The following is a 22875-nucleotide window of genomic DNA, read 5'->3' on the forward strand; positions in this document are numbered from 1 at the left end:
TGATGTGGGACTCGATCCCAGGACTTTGGGATCATGCCCTGAGCTGAAGGTGGACGCTCAACCGCTGAGCCACCTGAGCGCCCCTGTTTATTTATTTCAGAGAGAGTGAGAGAGTGAGTGTGATTTGGGGGAGGGCAGAAGGAGAGGTAGAGAGAAAGAGAGAGAGAGAGAGAGAGAGAAAGAGAGAGAGGCAGACTCCTGCTGAATGTGGGACCTGATGCAGGATTCAATCTCATGACCCTAATAAGATCCTGACCTGAGCCAAAATCAAGAGTCTGACACCCAACTGACTAAGCCACCCAGGCGTCCTGGCAATAAATGTATAAAAAATAAACTATACCTTGGGGCACCTGGGGGCTCAGTGGTTGAGCATCTGGCCTTGGCTCAGATTGTGATCCCAGGGTCCTGGGATCGAGTTCCGCATCAGGCTCCTCACAGGGAGTCTGCTTCTCCCTCTGCCTGGGTCTCTGCCTCTCTCTGTGTATCTCTCATGAATAAATAAATAAAATCTTTAAAAAATAATAAGCTATACCTCTTACTTAGCTATTATATGTTTAGGAATTTCTTTAGAGAAAATAATAAATTAAAAGTGCACTAATCCAGAGGATTGGAGAAAATATTTGCAAGTCACATTTAACTAGAGTTTACTATCCAGAATATGTAAAGTGTTTCTACAACTCAACAAGAAGACAAACAACCCAATTTAAAAATGACAGAGGGGGATCCCTGGGTGGCTTGGTGGTTTGGCGCCTGCCCTTGGCCAGGGCATGATCCTGGGGTCCCGGGATCGAGTCCCACATCGGGCTCCCTGCATGGAGCCTGCTTCTCTCTCTGCCAGTGTCTCTGCCTCTCTCTCTGTGGGTCTCTCATGAATGGATAAAATATTTTTTAAATTTTTTTTAATTAAATGAAAATGACATGATTTGAATAGACATTTCTCTAAGGAAGATAAACAAGTGGTCAATAAGCACATAAAAAAGATGCTCAACATCATTAATCATGAGGGAAATCCAAATCAAAACCACAATGAAATACCACTTCATACCTACTAGGCTGACTATAATTTTAAAAAACAAAGCCAGAAGATAACAAATGTTGGGAGGACATGGAGAAATTGGAATTTTTGTGCATCGCCAGCGTGGATGTACAATGGTGCAGACACTGGGAAAAACAGTTTGGCACTTCCTCAAAACGTTAAACATTAAAAAAAAATTGTTAAACGTAGAATTACCCTATGACCCAGCAATTCCACTCCCAGCTATATATACTCAAAAGAAATTAAAACAGGGACTCTGTGCACACCAATGTAAACATTATTCATAATAGCAAAAGCTGGAAACAACCTAGGCATTCAGCAACAGATGAATGGATACACAAAGTGGGGTATATTCGTGTACCCAAAAAGGAATGACTTTTCGACATATGGGTGCACCTTGGAAACACGCTAAGTGGAATAAACCAGACATAAGAGGACAAATACTATATGATCCTATGTACTTATATGAAATATTTAGAATAAGTAAATTCATAGGACAGAAAGTAGATTAGAGGCTACGGAGGGTGGGGAGGAGGAAAGAAATGGAAGGTTGCTGGTTAGTGGTGACAGACTTGGGAAGATGAAAAGGTTTTGGAAATAGATGAAAAGGATTTTAGTGATGATGGTTACACAACAATGTGAATATAATTAATGCCTCTGAATTATACACTTGAAATGGTTAAAGTGCTGGGGCGCCTGGGTGGCTCTGTTCACTAAGCATCTGCTTTCAGCTCAGGTCATGATCCCAGGGTCCTGCTCAGCAGGGAGCCTGCTCCTCCCTCTGCTCCTCCCCTTGCTCATGCTCACATTCAGTCTCTCAAGTAAATAAATTAAAAAATCTTTTAAAAAATGGTTAAAATGACAATTTGTTATATATATATTATCATAATAATAAAGATTTGGGAAAGAATTTAAATAAAATTGTTTTGTGAAATGTGAAAAAGTCAACTAAATATTGTATCATAGAATTATTTATATTTACATTACTTTATATTTTTATATTTGTATAAATTAAATGGCATAGACTTATGGCACATAATTCATTATATATTATTATTTTTGATAACCAATAGGGGATGACTCAAATAAATTACGGAAAATTTATACGATGTTATACTATACAGGCACTCTAATGATGGGGCACAAAAATATTGGCTGGCTTGGGCAACATCACTATAAATATATTTATATTATGTTTGTATATATATAAATATGTAAGTATATATGTGTACACACACAACACTGGAAAATATTAGAAATAAAGAATACATTGCTCATTTAATAACAGCTGTCAAAAGAACCAGAACAGAAATATAAAGTATGTCAATAATAGAAAAAATGACAGAAGCAAGACAAAAATATGTTATAAAATAATCCCTCAGGTTATATAAAAAAGTAAAATCCTAGTCTATGCTGTTTATAAGGAACAACTAAAACATAGTGACAGATGAGTGACTTTATAAAAAGGCAGTTTACATTTGACAATATAAAAAAGAAAGGGATTACCCTACCAGGAAAAAAGAATTTAAGGAGAAAAAGCATTAAATAGGAAAAAATGGATGACTTTATACATATTTTTTAAGATTTTATTTCTTTATTTGAGAGAGCAGGAGCAAGAGAGCACAGTGGGGGGGAGCACAGTGAGAGGGAAGTGTGGGGCCCAACATGGGGCCCAACGTGGGGCTTGATCCCAAGACCTCCAGACCGTGACCTGAGCTGAAGGCAGATACTCAACCGACTGAGCCACCCAAGCGCCCAAGATCACTTTATATTAAGAAAAGTATTCACAACGGAGATTAAATTGTCATGAAACTTTAGGTACCAAATAAATATTGTATTCAAATCTATTAAGAAATTCGAAGCTCCGAAAGACCTTGATGGCCACAGTATGCCAGATAGAGTTTAACAAACACAGCCTTGTTCTTTGGCAGATTGATGAGGCAAAGAATAAACAAGGATATATAAGATTTATTTTAAAAGATATGTATTAAACTTTGAATCCTATAGACAGAGGTTCCATCTTTTCTTTCTTGCTTGCTTGCTTTCTCTTTTTTTAAAGATTTGTTTATTAAAAAATAATTAATTAATTTAAAAAATACAAAAAAAGAGATTTGTTTATTTTAGAGAAAGAGATTTAGAGAATTTAGAGAAAGAGAGAGTGTGTGCAGGAGGGAGAGGCAGAGGGAGAGAGAATCTCAAGCAGACTCCCTGCTGAGTTTGGAGCCCAATGCAGGGCTCAGTCTCATGACCCTGAGATCATGACCTCAGCCGAAATCAAGAGTAGGACTTTTAACTATCCCAGGCACCCAGGCGCCCTGGCATTCCCTCTTTTCTAGTGCCCATGAAGCACAAACAAAAATTGATCCATTAATTAGGCCATAAAAATTACATGTAGAAATTTCAGCACCTTTCTGGAAGGCTATTTTGCAACACATATTGAAAGGGTTAGGAAAATACATGATCATAAATCTAGTAATTCCCATTTTATGAGAATTTATCCTGACTCATCAAGAAATGCACAAAAATTCAACCTAATTGCTTATTGCAGCAGTGTTTATAATAGTGAAAAACTGGAAACAAGAAATATCTAACAGTGGGGGAGGGTGATCTAATAAATTATTTTACCTGTATACAATGGAATACCTTTTAATCATCAAAGAATGATGTTGTAGAAGAATATCTAATAAATTAAAAGAGGGAAGTAGTCTACTTATGTAAAAAAGAAAAAAGAATACAGAACACTCTAGGCGATCACACAGGAATCTATACATATAGAAAAAAGTCTGTAAGGATATGCACACACCAAAGTTTGAGGAATAGTAATCTCTGGATGGTGGAATTAGGATTTTTATCTTCTTCCTTTAGGTCTTTATTCTCTACATTGAACATGTATTATTTTTTGCAATTAAAAAAATAACACATAGGGATCCCTGGGTGGCGCAGCGGTTTGGCGCCTGCCTTTGGCCCAGGGCGCGATTCTGGAGACCCGGGATCGAGTCCCACGTCGGGCTCCCGGTGCATGGAGCCTGCTTCTCCTTCTGCCTATGTCTCTGCCTCTTTCTCTCTCTCTCTATCATAAAATAAATAAAAATTAAAAAAACAACAACGAACACCTTTCTGGAAAAAGCCAGAGAAGATTTAAAAAGTTAACACTCTGAGTTAACAGAGTTAACACTCTGATGACTCTGAGCTGTGAATTCCATGTTAAAAGCCATTTATCTGACTGTATCTTTGCTTCCCTTGTTCCCAGGGTGACACATCTGGAGACTACAGAAAGGTTCTGCTCATTCTCTGTGGAGGAGATGATTAAAATAAAATCCAAGAAGGAAAGGAGGAATCCCAACACATTGAAATTTTTTTTAACTTCATTTTTCTACACTGCTATTAGCATTATCTCAGAATGCTTATTTCCAATTAAAACGCCTACAGATGCTTCCTAGGATACAGACTGACTCTTATTATTCATCAGCAATTACTCATTATGATGCTTTAAAGTTGTACTTGCATTTCAAAGCTTATAAAACCTAAAAGGAGATTTAAAATTAGAAATAAAAATGTACTCCACCTTTTAAACAGATTTCCTCATCTGTGTTTCACAGAAATTGGAATGTACTAAATTTATTTCATGATTTTGGTGAAAAACTACTGAAATGGAAGATTGAAAGACTATTCTAAAATCACTCTCTGCTTCCCTAGTTCTGATTTCAAAGTGACTAGTAATTTCTTGATTTGAAATTGTGAGTATCTAGTTCATAAGACTATCTATCCAATTTGCTATTTTGCATGACCACACTTTGAAGACATCCAATAATCTCCTTTGTTTAGATTTTGTCTCTACTGTTAGTTAATCTACAAAAGTTTGCATTGGAGACTTCCTTCCTCACATCTTATGTTAAGATTACTACTCTCTCCAGGTTGACGTATACCAAAAATCAGCCAGCTTTCTGACAAATTAAATTCTAGGTGTGGTGATACAGATTATATATGTGTGATTAACAAACATAAATGCTGAACATTCCATGTTGTTACGGTTAATATCTTAATCTAGCTGGAAGATGAATGGAAAAAAGTGTGCAACTAGGTTTTGTTTTTTGTTTTTTTTTTTTGGTGATGGTATAATGTTCTGAATTTACTTAAAGGAATTCTTTTTGTGCTAAAAATAATTTTAAAAATATTTTTCAATTCTGTTAATTTGTAGTAATTTACGTTTGCATGTGCCTTTCAACTCTAGAATTATTCTGAAGTTGTACTTGATTTTAATCAAAAGTTCAGTTTGAATACATGGAAAAATAATTTTAATAAAATATGGTATCTTTAAAATGAGGTGTATTCTTTCTCTAATTGACTTTTCCACCTCTGAGATTTTTCACCCTGGATCCTGAAAGGAGATGTCTTTTTTTTTTTTTTTTTTTAGGAGATGTCTTTAAAAAGCTTGTATCGCTTAGTTTCTATTAGAAACTACAACATTAAGAAAAAAATAATAATATTTAGTCTTATGTGCACTCACTGCTATAACACTAATGTTCACATACACCAAACACTAATGATATGAAATAATGTATTAATTTATTCTCCGGAAATGAGTGATGCTCTCTGTTCTACTAAATAGAACATTTGAATTAAGTGAGAATAACTGCCTTCTTTGTTCATTCTATAATATCTATTGTATTTTGATAGATGAATTTTTTTTAATTTGTTTATACCTGCCCATTATAAATGCCCGAGTTATTGGTAAAGGTTATTTGTATGACTACTTAGTCATTCACATTAATTATAGGAAACAGTACTCCTGCTTTGATGCCTACCTAGAAAAGTATGGCATCTCCAACTTTATTTGACTCTGGAAGCATTACAAGTTCTTGGTAGTGTTATCTTTAAATTATATATATAATTTAGCCAAAATTTTAAATTTAATTTGTTCACTGGATAAGTGATAAGGATAAGGCTTTTTTTTTGGGGATGGTATAATGGCCAGGATTATGCCTTGGAAGGATGTTTATGGTCAAGGACAAGCATGACTCTGGAATATAATTATGAGGCACTTTGTTTTTCTCTCCCACTGTTCATTTACCTGTGTTGATGGGCCCAGCTCTTCTCCCAGCTTTAGATGAAAATTCAGATAGAGGATAGAGCTGGAACCTTTCTGGTCACTCTTAGGTTTTAAAAAGTCCTACTGTGTAGTCCCTTAAGGTCACTTTAGTCATTAATATGTCTGATCAAAATTGCAAACTGGATTTACAGTTGAGGCTTCTTCCCTTGCTCAGCTCTGGCCTTTTGGCAGGAGGAATAAGGAATAGAGTGGTCTTCTCTTCTTTCTCCACCTCACTTTCCTTCCACACACCCAACCCTCCACCCCAGCCCAAACTCAGCCTGGGTGTAGCAGGAAGGAGAAGACTAAAGGGAAGCAGGGAAGTTCTTACCTGTTATGGCTGTGGTGGTCGAGGGTCAGCACTGTTTAACATTGCCAGATCTTTAAAGCTGATTTTTTAAAGATTTTATTTATTCCTGAGAGACACAGAGAGAGCCAGAGACACAGGCAGAGGGAGAAGCGGGCTCCCTGTGGGGAGCCTGATGCGGGACTCGATCCCAGGACCCCAGGGTCACGCCCTGAGCCAAAGGCAGATGCTCAACTACTGCGCCACCCAGGCGTCCCTGAAGCTGATTCTTGAGGGCATTCTCCTAGGTTCCTTTATCAACACCATCACCAGGGAACTACTCATCTTCTGTTCCTTTGGCAAAGCAAATGCATTCTCCTTTTCCAGCCCCTGGGGATTCAATGATACCTTCAGTTACTCTTGCTAAAATCAGTTTATCCTTCCACACAGGCTTCTGGGACAGAATCTTAGATGATCCCATGCTGGCTGTCTTCTGGTGGCCCATACTTTTTCCATGGGAGACACCTGCACATCCTTTGTGCTGACAAATTCTGGGCATGATGACTGATCCCCTTGCTGCCATCATTCTCTGCTCCTTTCCATTCCACCCCTTCCCAAGCTGCTTCAACCGGCCTCTCCTCATTCAGATTTCTCAGGGATAAGTCAGACACCAGTCCGCTGGGGCCCTCAACTACATAAGCTGGTGCAATCATTTCAGAGACCAATCTGGAAACAGCTAATAAAGACGGAAAGTTCCCAGGATACCTGCTTCTAGGAATCTATTTGATGAATCTTTTAGATTTTATTTGAGGGGAGAGCGAAAGCGAGAGATCACAGAGGGAGAGGGGGAAGCCAACTCCTGGCTGAGTTGGGGGCCCAATGTGAGGCTTGCTCCCAGGACTCAGATCCTGACCTGGGCAGAAGGCGGGCGCTTCACCGACTGAGCCATCCAGGCGCCCCTTGCTCCGTGAACCTTTGCACGCAGTGTTCATTGCTACTCTGCAAGCATATTAAAGTAGGAACGACCTCGCTCCCTCAAAAGATAAATTGTGGGGTAGTGACACAATCAACAGTGAAAATTACCTGGAGAAACGTCAACTGGATAAGCCTCCGAAGCGTAGGTCTGAGAAAGGAGCAAGGTGCAGAATGACAGGTGCGGTGCAATTACGCGCCTAAATGTGTTAAAGAACACACCTTGCTCTTGGGTACAGGAACATGCATGGGAAAGCCCGAGGGGGAGGGCGAGCTTCGTTCTGTATCGTTCTGTTTAAAAGACTAAATCACAACGATTTTAGTTTTGAATCCTCATACTTGGCGGCGGGGCCACGGGGGTTTATGGTGTCACTAAGCCATGGCCCCTACTTGGGAAAGGAGCACTGGGGAGTCAGGGGGCGCAGGCTGGCCGTCCCCGCCCCCGCCCCGAGCCCCACGCCCCACGCCCCACGCCCCTCGCGAGGACCGCAGCCACGGAGGGCCGGGAACGCCCGCCCTAAGCGCCTAGGGCAGAAGCAGGCCGAGGCCCACCCCTCTGCGCAGTCGGCCTCCCCGGGAAGGCTTGGCAAACACCCGCCCGCGGGATCCCGGCAAGGGGCCGGCTCCTGCAGGGGAGAGGACCCGGTGCAGGGGGGACCCCCGCGCTGGAAGTCGCGGCCGCGCTGGAACCGGGCTGCGGGGAGGGATGCGCACGCCGAGGTCGGCCCGCGGGTCACGGGAGCCGGCGAGCCGGCGCCCCCCGGGCCCGCCCCCCGCCGAGGCCCCGCCCCTCCCCGCCGAGGCCCCGCCCCCGCCCGCGTCCGCTCTGGCGCAGGCTCCGCCCACCGCGCCCACGCCCTGGCCCCGCCCCTTCCGGAGGCTCGCCGCGCGCACGCGCCTTCCGGTCCGCGCTTTGTTGCGACAGCGAGGCGGCGAGGTGCTGCGGGAGCGGCTGGACGCGGCTGGACGCGGCTGGACGCGGCGGGCGGGGCGGAGGATGGAGGCGGCGGCGCCCGCGGCGACGGTTGGGGCCGCGCGTGAGGAGGCGGCGGCGTAGGCACCCGGCGGGCGGCCGGGCCATGGCGGGAGGCGGTCTCCGCCGCGCTCGCTGAGGAGCGCCGAGGCCCCGGCGAGCCGCGGTCCATGGGCTCCCTGAGCAGCCGGGTGCTGCGCCGCCGCGGGCGAGCCCGAGCCCCGCCGGAGCCGGCTTCCGGGGCCGGGGGCGCGGCTCGCAGGCCGGACGCGGGCGGGGGCGGCGGCGGGGCCGGCCACGGCTTCTGCTACTGTCCCGGCGGCCGCAAGCGCAAGCGGAGCGGCGGGGCCTTGTGCTACTGCCACCCGGACTCCGACACGGACGACGACGAGGACGAAGGCGACGAGCAGCAGCGGCTCCTCAACACGCCGCGCAGGTGCGTGGGGGCGGCGGGCGGGGGCCGTGACCCCTGACCCGGGCCGTGACCCCTGACCGGGGGCCGTGACCTGAGGGCCGTGACCCGGGGCCGTGACCGTGACCGTGACCCGGGGGCGCCCGCCGACTTGGGCAGTGACCCGGGGGCTGTGACCCGTGACCCGGGGGCCGTGACCCGGGGACGCCGGGCCGAGCTTGCGCCTCCTGTCCGGGCGGGCGGCAGGAGAGCGCGTCCTTCTGCGTCCGGTCACCTTAAGGGGCACCCGTGCCGCCGCCCGCGGGTGTGGAGGGCAGTGGCGGGAGACGCGGGGCGCCCTCCCGGCCGCGAGGGTGACGTTCAGCGACGGGGACCCGGAACGCCAGCCCGCGCTGCAGCCTGCTCTGCCCACCCTCCCCCCACCTTTTTTTTTTTCTTCTTCTCAGAGTTGAAGAACAGGATGTTAATTGGTTAATTAGAAAATTAGAATGTAGTTTACGCGTACAATGTTTTCACGCAAAGCAACCCGGTTGGTGTTTTTTTTTTTTTTCTAAGATCGTCAGCGGGGGTCACAAATGTACTTTTTTTTTTTTTAAATGAAACTTTAAAAAACTCAAGACCTCTGCTGTACTTAACACGAGTATGACGTATGTATCGTTAGATGAGAGGTTCACGGATACCCTCTGTTTTCTTTTTTTTTAATTTTTATTTATGATAGTCACAGAGAGAGAGAGAGACAGAGACAGAAGCAGGCTCCATGCAGGGAGCCCGACGTGGGACTCGATCCCGGGTCTCCAGGATCGCACCCTGGGCCAAAGGCAGGCGCCAAACCGCTGCGCCACCCAGGCATCCCTACTCTCTGTTTTAATAGCTGGCTGTCTAGAGGCCTTTCGTGCAGGTTTCTGCAGGGAGGACTGTGTTTATTTACAAAAATGGACACCCCCGCCCCCCCGCCCAGATGTCGAGTTTCCTTCTCTGGAGGGTTAGTCTGGTGGGCTGAGCTCAGATTCTGAGGTCTAGTCTGCATTCTGTGCTCACCAGCCTTATTTCCTCATAAGGAAGATGGAGATGCTAGTACTTGCATTTTACGGTTTGACAGATATTAGATTGTGTATAATGAACAGTGCCTAATGAGTGTGGTTTTTTTTTTTTAAGATTTTATTTATTCATGAGAGATAGAGAGGCAGAGACACAGGCAGAGGGAGAAGCAGGCCCCATGCGGGACTCGAGCCAGGGACCCCGGGGTCACGCCCTGGGCTGAAGGTGGTGCTAAACTGCTGAGCCACAGCCTGACCTGCCAGATGTTGAAGTGGCACAGCGGTTTGGCGCCTGGCTTTGGCCCAGGGCGTGATCCTGGAGACCCGGGATCGAATCCCATGTCGGGCTCCCAGTGCATGGAGCCTGCTTCTCCCTCTGCCTGTGTCTCTGCCTCTCTCTCTGTGACTATCATGAAAGGAAGGAAGGGAGGGAGGGAGGGAGGGAGGGAGGGAGGGAGGGAGGAAGGAAGGAAGGAAGGAAGGAAGGAAGGAAGGAAGGAAGGAAGGAAGGAAGGAAAGAAAGAAAACTTGGCCCCCTTTATCATTACACACTCTTTATCCCTGGTAATATTTCCATGATTACTTTCGATAAGTGTTTAAAACATACATCTTTTCCATTGTTTCCTTCTTTACCTGTATCTTTATAATAGGTAGCTTGTAGAGAGCATATAGTTGGGTCTAGCCTTTTTTTTTTTTAATCCTCTAGGATAATCTCTGCCTTTTAACTATTATTTAGACCACTTATGTTTAATGTCATTGGAATCTATGTGTCAGGGTCTGATTAAAAGAAATTATGCAGTAATTTGAACAGGGAAAACTTAACACAACCATTGTTAACAAGTAATGGGGAATTAAGGACTGAAGGTAAATTACTAAGGAAAGAGATTTCTACAAATATACAGGAATAGAGGATATAAGGGTGCAATCACGACTTGGACTGAGACCGAATACCCAAGGAAGGAACAGATGTGGAATATAGCCATCTTTCCCAAACTGAAATTCAGATATTGGAGGTGGTGTGGCTGTATCCCACACTAGACAGTAGAGAAGTTTGCTGAGATGTGGTAGGGTAAGACAGGCAGGCAGGCAGCTGCCCACTGGGATGCTAACACACTCGCTTGGAGCCTGTCGGGCCCACAAAGCCAAAAATATTTATTGTCCAGACCTTCACAGAAAAACTGCCAACCCCTGAACTACATGAGTGGACTAGAAAGTGTATAAAGCCGTATTACAAAATACATCGAGAATTTAGTATGTTTTATATCAGTAGAAGAGGCCTGGCTGTTCAGCCTAGCATGGATGAAGGGTGTAAGAAAATATTAAGAAATTTAATAGAAATTTGTGTGTTGGCACCAGTCATGGTCCCTGAGGTTGTCAGGTGTGCTCTCCCACCTCAGCCATCTACTCCATGAAGAGCTTTGGCTTCCAGGCCCACCTTCCACTCATTTAACGCCTTGACAGCTGCATCTTTCTACTTCTGTGTCAACGTAACTATTAAAACTCAACTGTTCTGCAACCAGATCTTGGGTTTTGCTGTGTCTAGATTGTCATTAAATTTTGAGACCTAGTAGACAGTGTTTGTTATAACTACGTACGTACCGTTCACTGCGAACAAGTAGTGTGCTAGGGTTATATATTATACTTCCTGTGTGCGATGTCACAACTCGTTTTTCTGTTGAAGTTTTCTAACCTCACATTTAAGTGCAATCTTTTTTCTATATTCCATCAAGTGCTCAGAAGTCAAACCCTGTTTTCATTTGTATCTTATTGCATAGTTCCCTTTTTTTGTATTGCTTTTTTATTTTCCTAGAGTTTGACTCTCCCCTCCTCAACATTGGCAAAAGAATAATATTTCTTCATTATATATTCAGGCTTTTCTATCTTCCAAATGTATTTTCATGGTGTCCTCCTCTAAACCCAAGTCCTGCCCCCACCCTTCATCCTCCTATTCCTTTTTTTTTTTTTTTAAAGATTTTATTTACTTATTCATGAGACACACACACACACACACAGAGAGAGAGAAGCAGAGAGAGAAGCAGGCTCCATGCAGGAAGCCTGCTGCGGTACTTGATCCCAAGATGAAGGCAGATGCTCCAGCGCTGAGCCACCCAGGCGTCCCTCATCCTCCTATTCCATTCTGTATCCATCATTCTCCAGGTCTGTGCTTATCCAGGGACTTAATTTTACCACACCTCTAGGATTGTATCTAATTTTTCTGTAGCCTGTGTCTTTTTCTTTCTCACCCATTTTAGGGATCTGCATCCTCATGTATTTTCCTCAGAAAGGATGCAAAAGGAGGTAATTTGTGCTTGTCTAAATGTAAATTTAGCCTTTGACTTTGTTCATCCTTTGGCAGGGTATGGAAACCTAATCTAAAATAATTTCATATTCTTGATGATACTCCTTCATTGTCTTCTAGCCTACAGTGTTGATGAGAAATAGGATGCTGGTCTAATTCTCTTTTCTTGGGACGCCCTCTCTCTGCGTGTCTCTCATGAATAGATAAATAAAAATCTATTTAAAAATAATAATTCTCTTTTCTTTTTAGGTGACCTTTTTTCCCTCTGGAAATTTTGGAATTTTTTTCTTTGGTATTTTGGAATTTAACTAGAATGTGCTTAAGTGTAGGTTTTTTTTTTTTTTTTTTTAAGATTTTATTTATTTATTCATGAGAGAGACGGAGAGAGAGAGGCGGAGACACAGGCAGAGGGAGAAGCAGACTCCATGCATGGAGCCCAACGCTGGACTCAATCCCGGGTCTCCAGGATCACGTCCTGGGCTGAAGATGGCGCTAAACCACTGAGCCACTGGGCTTCCCATAAGTGTGGGTTTTTTAATTGCCTCAGTGCTTGGTTGACCTTACAATCTGGAGACTAGTTTGGAGACATTTTCTTCCAGGATTTCTTTTTTCCTATTATCTTTTTCTCTTTCTTGGACTCCTCTTAATCAGATTTTGGATTTCTTGGATTGTACCTGTTCCTTTTTTCTTTTTTTTCCTTTCTAGGTGTTTTTTGCTTTAAGTTCTGGGAAGTTTCCTTAACTTTATCAGTCTGACTCTCGTTTGGCTTTGTAATTTCAGTAATCTGCTTTTTAGTCTCTAAGAGCTCTTTTTTCTCCTTATCATAGTATTCTGTTGTTTTGGGATCCCTGGGTGGCGCAGCGGTTTGGCGCCTGCCTTTGGCCCAGGGCGCGATCCTGGAGACCCGGGATCGAATCCCATATCGGGCTCCCGGTGCGTGGAGCCTGCTTCTCCCTCTGCCTATGTCTCTGCCTCTCTCTCTCTCTCTGTGTGACTATCATAAATAAATAAATTTAAAAAAATTTTATTCTGTTGTTTTATAAATGTAATATTCTCTCAGATTTCTAGATACACCAATTTTAGAGTGTTTTAAGTTCCCTTTTTCCTAAATTAATATATTTCCTCTGGGGCCAGTTTCTCTCTTTCCATAGTCTTTAATCTCCCAATTCTCTCCATATTGGGTCATCCTTGGTTGTCTGCTTATATTTAAGAATGAATAACTGGTATGTGTATGTTTTAATAGAGTAAATAGATCTATTGCTACCAAGCCTTTGCTTTAGGAAGACTGACTACTGAATTGGATATGAGTGGAACATGCTTTGTTTTAGAGTAGAGATTCCCAAACTTTTTTTGTTCACAGAACCCTTAGTGTCTCAGTAATATTTTTCATGGTACCTCTAGTCCTAAGGAAGTACCTCACAGTTAGGCTCAAACTACTGCTTAATAGTAGTAGATAGTATAGTACCTGAAAGATACTGCTGTGTTGTTTCCTTCCAATATAAAATACTCCACACGCATCCCTGAGTTTGCTGTGGTGCTCCAGGTGCTTAGACACATGGTTTGGGGACCATGATTCAGGGTGAATGGGTTAAGAGCTCACAAACTACAGATTCCTCAAATGCCAGAGTGAGGATTGCTTTGTCCAGGGTGCCAACACCTACACTAAAGTCTTAGCTTTTCCTGATAGGTTTGTCCTCTCCTTCCTAGAAGAGCCTTGGAACCTTTGTCTGAGTTATCTATATTCTGGCTATCTGTGTTCTGTATTCATACGTGGTGGAAGAGGCCATTAGGGGAATGTATTTCCCCATTTTTGGCCTCACTTTTGCCTTTTCTTCCCCTGAGACCTCCTCCCCTCAACCCACACAGGCTTCAGAAGGGCAGATGGGTTTCAGCCTCCATCCTAGACCTTCACGATATATTCCAGGTTGGGGCTTTTGCTGCTCTTTTGTGTTCCATTTCATTTTCTAACTTCCAGATCCATTGAATTCTCTCACCAGGTGGTAAACCCATCCTTACTCTCTGCTGTTGTAGGCTTATTCCTTTCTGTGCTTTTAATCTTTTAATGTAATTTGGGGATGGTGCCATCAGGAACTAGAAACTATATTGTCCCATTTATTTCTCACAGTAACCCAATAAAGTGGTTATTATTAATATCCTCTTTATATCTAGGGTAACTGAGCTGTGGTGGAGCTGGGATTCAAACCCAAGTCTCTCCACCACCAAAGCATGTGCTTTTTTTTTTACTATCTGTTGGGAAGACATGTCAAACACACTGGTTCAAGACATCATCTGAAATGATAGCTTCATTTTTTTTTTTGAAAGATTAAACATTTTAACTACCAAGAAAACTTGTCAGGATTGGCCAGGAATATGAAAAAGTATGCATTGGCCTTTGCCTACGGCTTTTCTTACTCATTGAACCATCTTGAACAATGATTATCAAACTTAAAAATATATACAATTCATCTTTTAAATGAGATCTTACGCAGAAATCCCCAAGATATTGGAGATCCCTGGGTGGCTCAGCGGTTTAGCGCCTGCCTTTGGCACAGGGCGTGATCCTGGAGTCCCGGGATCGAGTTCCGCGTCAGGCTCCCTGCATGGAACCTGCTTCTCCCTCTGACTGTGTCTCTGCGCCCCCCACCCCCCCCGTGTCTCTCATGAATAAATAAATAAAATCTTTTTTTTTTAAAAAAAAGGAAATCCCCAAGATATGATGCTGCTCTAGTTGAAGTTAGGTGAGGGTGTCCAGGGTTTACTTCTTAGCTCTTTCTTCTGGTGGCCCCGAAGACACTCTTCATTGAGCTTAGTTTTGAAAACCTTTGATGTAAGACTGCAAACCATTTGTCTAACGGGGAAAAAAAGTTGTTTGACTAGTTTAAGAATAGTTTGGTACCAAAATAAGATTAAATGTAAATTACTCTAAAAATTACTTGGGTAGGTAAAATTTTTACTCTTGTTCTCCATCTTGTCGTTGCATAGAAGTATCATTGCAGTTGTATTGAGATCCTTCATAGTACTATTCTCTAAACAAGGAAGTCAGAAAAATCACTGTGCTGACTTACAGGTAATTCACTTAGTTCAACAATCACAAATTACAAAAAAGGTGCACAGTGAAAGGTCACCTGTATATGATGTCCCATCTAGCCACTATTAACCCTTTTGGGAATAGAATACCCTAGAGATAACTACTATTAATTAGTTTCTTATGTACTAATACAAATTTGCATATAATATTCCTCTATCCTTTTACACAATGGACAAGTTGGCTCTGTTTAATAGAGATTGAACAACAAGAATATTTTGTTTTATGCAATATGAATAAAACATTCAGTAATACACATATTATAATATTTGCATTTCTTTTAACAGGAAAAAATTAAAGAGTACATCCAAATATATTTACCAAACATTATTTTTGAATGGTGAAAATAGTGACATTAAGATTTGTGCTCTAGGAGAAGAGTGGAACTTACACAAAATATATTTATGTCAAGTAAGTATTTTTCTATTTCAGTAATCTAGGTAGTTATTTAAAAATAGCTCGAACTCTTTCAAGTTGTGTTCTTTCTAATTGCATTTCACTACTTTGCATGGACAGTTGTTTAAGTTCTAACATCTCATTCCAAAGTCTTGTTTTATTAGAAATACAGCATACACTTAGTTTGGTCTAGAAAACAGGTTTTGAATATTTATTGTCATACCAGCCCAGCAAATTTTTGTCATTACTTCAGAGAGGTTCTTGTATTGATGCCTTTTGTTGACAAAAGAGAAAAAAGGGGAAATTGCTGAATTTGTTTATTTGTATATAATTATTTAAATTGGATGAATTTAGCCGAAATGTTATTTGTAGTTATGGTTGAATATGAATGGGAAGTTTTGACACTTATTCTTTTCTTCTGGAAAATGCAGCTAAATTAAAGGCCAGACCCAACAAATACAAACTAATTCATTCAGCTGATACACATATTTGGTTTGTGTGCTGAAAATATTACTATCTGCTACCTCCTTTAATTTAAAGATTCAAAACTTTCAAAATGAAAGAGTCACTTTAATGGCTCAAATATTTTACTCATTTATTCTTTCATCAAATCTATCTGTTCTTTCTTCAAATCATTGTTCTAGGCACTGGGAATAGAACAGTGGACAGTTCAGTTTTTATCCTCTGGAGTTTATATTTTCTCCCTTCTTCACTGTTTGACAGTAATTACTGGTAAGACAGTATAGTACAAGATTTTCAGTACGAATATTTGAAAACGATAACATTTTAATCATGGTTTTTATTTAATTTTTTTGAATAAATTTACTTTGGCTTGAAGTATATAGCCTGGGGAATATATCAGAACAGTGGTCTCAACTTGAGGCTAGGGTCCATGTCCTCTTTTTTTTAATCTATGAAAGCAGTTTTGTGAATTTAAGGATGAGAATATCTCTCTGAAGGCTTTGCCTCTCAAGAGAAACTGTATTGATAATGGTGCAAGCCAAATGCTAAAATATAGTAAGACCTCTAAGGACAGAAACAATATTTTGTTTACTGCTGTATTCACAGTGCCTTATACTTACAAGTATTCAGTAAAATTAGTCAATATCTGATCTATTCCAAAGTAATTCTAATTATGAAAGGTGCCATCTAGATTGTAACTAAAGACTTCATCTGTTCTGGTACCTTTCCAAGAATTTAAGTCCATTCTGGAATTTTCTGATTAGGGTAAAACTAAACTTTGGATTTATCTTAATTTCTGGGGAACATCCCTTTAATGCTTACTCGGGACTGGTTTGGACCCTTTACAGCCACTAACACAGTAAGGATTCAACAGTATGAAGGTTCACTCCTTCTGAGTACGTGATTATGTATTCACCTTGTGTATTGTCAGATGTTTATGAAAGGCTTAAATATGTGTTACAAAGCTTGAATTTAGGATGTGATTGAGAAGGAAAGCATATACAAGATGCAGAAATTGATTTAACTAAGTAAAAAACTAATGTAAGTTTCAAATAGTAATATAGGGATTCAGTTCAGATAGTAAATGAGAATTTGGTTTAGTTTTCATTAAATTAATGCTCAATAAAGTACTCTGACATACCTTAAGTGTCCTTAATTTCATTTTTCCTGTAGACATATTTAGCAATTCTTTTTCTCTTGAAATAATATGTATTCTTGTTGATTGAACAGTTGTTTGGAATTAGGAATGGGAAAGTAATTTGGAAGAAACAAAGTACTGGATAATTGTGTTTTTTTTGTTTTGTTTTGTTTTTTTAAGTCTGGCTACTTTTCTAGTATGTTCAGTGGTTCTTGGAAAGAATCCAGCATGAATATTATTGAACTGGAGATTCCTGACCAGAATATTGATATAGAAGGTAACCAAGCTCAATCAATTATGGTTGAGCACCAACCATAATTACTATTATGCAAAAATTATAACATAATCTTTTTTTTTCTTTTGGTAGAAAATAAATATTTTTTTCTAACCTTGTAGGCTAGGAAAAAAGCCCCATTTAATATGCCAGGGTGACAGTTTTGTGTTGATTTGCTCCATAGTTTTTATCAATTCTATTCTATCTGTCCCTAACCTACTTAGTCATGTAGGCCTTATCAGTTTGCTTACTTAAGCTTGTAAATATATCTGCCTGGGATATGGAAGATGTAGGGTGAAGTATTCCCCATGTATGAAGACTTTCATGTAATCAGTGTTTTAGAGCTCCAAGTTCTTAGATGAGGAATGCTTACAGGATTTAGGGACTTATTTTAGGTTTTAGCAGTTTAGTGAACCTCAGTCGGCCTATAGTTTTTCTAATTACTGTTCCAGTGCTCATTCTCTGCTCCCCTCTTTATCCAGATGTTAAGTACCCAGTACTTAAAACGGAGGCAGAGAAAAAAGTTAAGGATATGTATAAACACATGCAAAAGTGGCAATAGAGAGAAGGAAGGATAGGCCTAAATAGCTGTGGTGGCTGGGGGAGAGTGTGACATGGAGAGGACCTGGAGCTATTCCCCACTCCCTAGTAATGAAGCACTGAAAGCACCAGGGTTAGGAGTATCATGGGGTGGGAACCCTGGGTGACGCAGCAGTTTGGCGCCTGCCTTTGGCACAGGGCCCGATCCTGGAGACCCAGGATCGAATCCCACGTCAGGCTCCCGGTGCATGGAGCCTGCTTCTCCCTCTGCCTATGTCTCTGCCTCTCTTTCTCTCTCCCTGTGTGACTATCATAAATAAAAATTTAAATAAATAAATAAATACAAATGCCTATATTGGTATTTAAAAAAAAAGTATCATGGGGTCTGTGTACTTAATGATTGGTCTACTCAGGGTATCTTTATAAAACTTTTCCAAGGGTGTCTTTTTTTTTTTTTTTTTTTTTTAAGATTTATTTATTCATGAGAGACCTAGAGAGAGAGGCAGAGACACAAGCAGAGGGAGAAGCAGACTCCCTCTGGGGAGCCTGATGGGGGACTCAATCCCAGGACCCTGGGATCATGACCTGAGCCAAAGGCAGATGCTTATCCACTGAGCCACCCAGGTGTCCCTCCAAGGGTGTCTTAATTCTGATTAATATCTTAATATCTCTGTCAAGATTAGATACAGAAGAATCCAGCTCTGTTAGGTAGAATAAATGGAAATTTGTAACACTGTTATTAAATTAGCACCATTAATCAATAACCATTACTAACATTTTAATTATTGATACTTCTCTTATCCTTTTATGTACATCCTAAATTTATATGTATGTCTTAGAGTATGAAGATGATCATTGTTGTTATTTTAGTAATACTTTTATAGATGCTGTTCTTATTTCATTCCCTATGTCTACTTTTGTTTTCAGCACTACAGGTTGCATTTGGGTCACTATATCGCGATGATGTCTTAATAAAGCCCAGTCGAGTTATTGCCATTTTGGCAGCAGCTTGTATGTTGCAGCTGGTGAGTATGCACATTATTCAAAGAAAGGATCACAGTTGGACCTTTGTTTCAAAATATTTATTCTAAAAACAAAAATAAAGCTTAGCTTTTTAGTTTTTAGAATAAAATGAAATGTGTAAATATGTCATTTGTGATAAGTCATTTAAAATGCTTATCCAAAAAAAAATACTAATAAAATAAAATGCTTAATGAAAACCAATTTATTATAGCTAAGGGGGTCATCATGTCTGTGTAAGATGAATGCAAGCAATTTCAGTGTAGGATATCTTAGAATTACTATAATGTGGTTAGAATTTACTTGTCTAAGTCCATTTACAGATTTCTGTTCATTAATTTAACTGTTATCAAGCAGATCACTTACGATTACTGATTCATATGGGTCATGGGTTTGAAAAGCATTGAGTGCTTTGTCAGCTTTTTCTTAATTTTGAAATTGTTGTGGTAAACCACACAAATATATAAAATCCATTGGTAGAATGACAGATTTGTTCTTTCAAAAGAAGTATATTGAGCAATGTGTCAAACTAGACATAGGAATCCAAAGGTAAATTAAGACCTAGTCCCAACCTTTAGGGAACTCACAATATAATGTGTGTGTGGGGAAAAAAATATATACATATATATATAAAAAATGTGTGTGTGGGACCCAGTAATAAAGAACTGTCTGGTATTATAGGTATGGTAATAAACATCCCGTAGGATTTAGCAGATGAACAGAGGGAGTGGTCAGTTCAATTTGGTGGTGCAGAAGAGGAAGTTGAACCATGAAGACTGAAAATGTATTTACATCTTGCAAAGAAAGAAGGGCGGAAGGAAGCTTTTTTTTTTTTAATTTTTTTAATTTTTATTTATTTATGATAGAGAGAGAGAGAGCACCGCAGAGACACAGGCAGAGGGAGAAGCAGGCTCCATGCACCGGGAGCCTGACGTGGGATTCGATCCTGGGTCTCCAGGATCGCGCCCTGGGCCAAAGGCAGGCGCCAAACCGCTGCGCCACCCAGGGATCCCGGAAGGAAGCTTTTTATACAGATGTAAGATGTGAAACAGTGGAGGATCAGGGAATCTGAGTGGGACATGGCTCTAGCACAGAGATAAGCACATATAAGCTCTTTAGCTTACACAATGTATAAGAAGGGTTGTAGAGAAGGCAGCAAGACCAGATTGTGAAAATCCCTCTATACCTTTTAAGAAGTTTTGACTTTGTATGTAGGCACTTTTGGAAGATTTTTAAAAAAATATTAATATATTGGGCATTTTATTTTATTTTCACTTTATAGTAATGATTTATAGATACAACACCAAAGGCATGAGCCATGAAAGAAATAACTGATGAACTGGTCTTCATTAAAATTAAAAACTTCTGTGGGACACCTCGGGTGGCTCAATTGATTAAGCGTTGGCCTTTGGCTCAGGTCATGATCCCGGGGTCCTGGAATTGAGCCCTGTATTGCTCCCTGTTGAGCAGGGGAGCCTGTTTCTCCCTCTGCCCCTCCCCTTGCTTGTGCTCTCTCACTCTCTCTCTGTGTCAAATAAAATCTTTAAAGAGGGACACCTGGGTGGCTCAGTGGTTGAGCATCTGCCTTTGGCTCAGAGCGTGATCCCAGAGTCCTAGGATCGAGTCCCACACCAGGCTTCCTGTATGGAGCCTCTTTTCTCTCTGCCTGTGTCTCTGTCTTTCTCTTTATGTCTCTCATGAATAAATAAAATCTTTAAAAATAAATAAACAACAACAAAAAAATAGATAAAAGTAAAATTTTTAAAGAAAAAAATTTACTTATTTGAGAGAGAGTGTGCATGTGAGTGGGAGATAGGGCTGAGGGAGAGAATCCTCAAGCAAACTTGCTGATGAGCCCAGAGCCTCATGTCCAGCTTGATTGTATGACTCGTGAGGCCATGACCTGAAACGAAACAAAAGTTGGATGCCCAACCGACTGAGCCACCCATGTGCCCCCTTTTGGAAGATAATGATCAGAGGAAAGACAGTTATGTTTTAGAAAGAATACTTCAGAAATCATGTGAAGGATGTATTGAAGAAAAGATGAGTAATCTTACTGCAGTAGTCCAAGTGAGGGTCTAAGGTTGGGCAGTAGTGATAAGCATGGAGAGTAAAAACTGGATCACAGATTAATCGGGGATAATCCATGGACTTGGTGACAGACAAGATATTAAGAGGAAAGCGGAAGGAGCCAGAGGGGGGCGGGTAGTATCAAATGACTTCCAGGTAAGTTTAAAATCCTAACAGAGTCAGTACTTTATTTTGATCTTTAGAAAAAGTTAATTGTTTCCTTTTCTGTGACATTTGTATGCTGATCTGTGTGAAGTATTAGTAAATAGCTTGCTCAATATACTTAGTTGAAATCATTTGATTTTTTAAATGCTGTGATCCTTTCAATACTTAATTTTCAACAAGTACACTTTATTTTCTAACTTTAGTCCTTTTGGTTTTGTCCTAAATCCATTTTCTGCATTATCTTTATGACTTCCTAACTAATTTAATAATATACTTGCATGGTGAATGTATTTCAGAAATTTAGGTAAAAAGTAACATTTTTTCATATATTGAATAAAATTCATTTGAAATCTTACATCTAAAACATTTCAGATTAATATTTCAATGTAAATAATATATTTGTTTTAGGTGCATCTCTTAGAAATTGATAAGTGTTTTGTAGTTTAATAAACACTTCTGATGATTCATACTGTTCACTTGCCTAGCTCCATCACATGGTTGACTGAGTATGTTAAGAGATCTTAATTGAAAGAGAATAGGCGAACCAGGCCGAATGGTGCTTAAATTTGCCGGTCCCGGAGAGGGGAAGAATACAAAAGAAAGAATAGCAGTGTTCATCTGTTACTTTACTACCTTACTGCTTTTACCCCCTCCATTCTGCTTTTTAATTCCAAGTATTTAGTTGAATACTTGCTGGATTTTTTTCAGTATTTTTACTGGACTTCAGATTTAGGCTTGTTACACTTGATGAGTTTTCTTTCATTTCTTCTTCTTCTTTTTTTTTTTTTTTTTTTTTTTACTTTTTAATATGTAAAAGCACATATTCAGAGCTAATTTTTCCCATGTGAAATGGGCCTTTCCAGTGCTTATTTATATTTGCAGGATGGTTTAATACAGCAGTGTGGTGAGACAATGAAGGAAACAATTAATGTGAAAACTGTATGTGGCTATTACACATCAGCAGGGACCTATGGATTAGATTCTGTAAAGAAAAAGTGAGTTACCTTTTTTATTTTTCCTCCCATCCCACTTGTGGGAATTTGGCTGCTTTGGTTTCTTAAGAGAATGTATAGCTATAAGAAAGAAAGAAAGAAAAAAAAGATACAGGACTAGAATTTTGTTTAAAAAAGTCCTGTTTAACATTTGGATAAATTAGTAAATTTCTTGAAAGTGTTGTCTATGTAAGTGACCATGGGTCGGTTATACATGTTTATATGTGGCTTATGAAAACTCTGGTCACTCTTTACAGTGTCTTTTTTATTAATATTTTTTAAGTAGTAGGCATAATAGACATTGTATCAATACATCTACTGGCAATGTTTTTAACTCCTGAGAATTTCAGTACCCATTTTCAAATTACAAAGAAGGTAATAGAAGTATGCAAGTGCTTTCATAAATGATGTAACTCAAACTTGAAATGAGATTTTCTTAATTAGATATGCACTTATTAATATAAAGAGAATATTTCCTTAATAACAGCTGACAAAAACAATACTAAATTTTTGGTTGTTTAATTTAAAAATTTGAGCATGTTCTAGCAAGACTAATTGTTTTTATTTTAACTATAAGTTCTAAGTAAGTTATAAATACATGATATATTTACATATCATGTAATAAATAA

General features: G+C 40.5%; 2 protein-coding genes and 1 long non-coding RNA gene across 4 annotated transcripts in view; 2 read left to right on the forward strand and 1 right to left on the reverse strand.

Moving 5' to 3' along the window:
• The window catches only part of ANXA4 (annexin A4), a 46853-nt gene extending 41509 nt beyond the window's left edge, over window positions 1-5344 (forward strand). The window contains exon 13 of the mRNA XM_055328105.1: window positions 4287-5344. Within this exon, the coding sequence (XP_055184080.1) occupies window positions 4287-4346 (60 nt within the window). The 3' untranslated portion in view covers window positions 4347-5344. The remainder of the gene's footprint in view (window positions 1-4286) is intronic.
• Window positions 5345-6515: 1171 nt separating this feature from the next.
• On the reverse strand, window positions 6516-7794 carry LOC129511443 (uncharacterized). Its single transcript, XR_008664826.1, has 3 exons — window positions 7495-7794; window positions 7325-7410; window positions 6516-6801 (listed from the first exon to the last, which is right to left on the reverse strand). It is a non-coding gene; the product is annotated as an uncharacterized LOC129511443 (long non-coding RNA).
• A 495-nt stretch (window positions 7795-8289) lies between these two features.
• The window catches only part of GMCL1 (germ cell-less 1, spermatogenesis associated), a 55678-nt gene continuing 41092 nt past the window's right edge, over window positions 8290-22875 (forward strand). Inside the window, exons 1-5 of one of the 2 annotated variants that reach the window (XM_055328104.1) lie at window positions 8290-8792; window positions 15477-15600; window positions 17366-17462; window positions 18927-19024; window positions 22137-22249. In XM_055328104.1, coding sequence (XP_055184079.1) covers window positions 8527-8792; window positions 15477-15600; window positions 17366-17462; window positions 18927-19024; window positions 22137-22249 — 698 coding nt within the window. In that variant the 5' untranslated portion in view covers window positions 8290-8526. The remainder of the gene's footprint in view (window positions 8793-15476; window positions 15601-17365; window positions 17463-18926; window positions 19025-22136; window positions 22250-22875) is intronic. The other variant, XM_055328103.1, reaches the window with a different exon arrangement.

This window comes from Nyctereutes procyonoides, unplaced genomic scaffold (assembly GCF_905146905.1).
Source record: "Nyctereutes procyonoides isolate TBG_1078 unplaced genomic scaffold, NYPRO_anot_genome, whole genome shotgun sequence".
NCBI classification, from domain to species: Eukaryota; Metazoa; Chordata; class Mammalia; order Carnivora; family Canidae; genus Nyctereutes; species Nyctereutes procyonoides.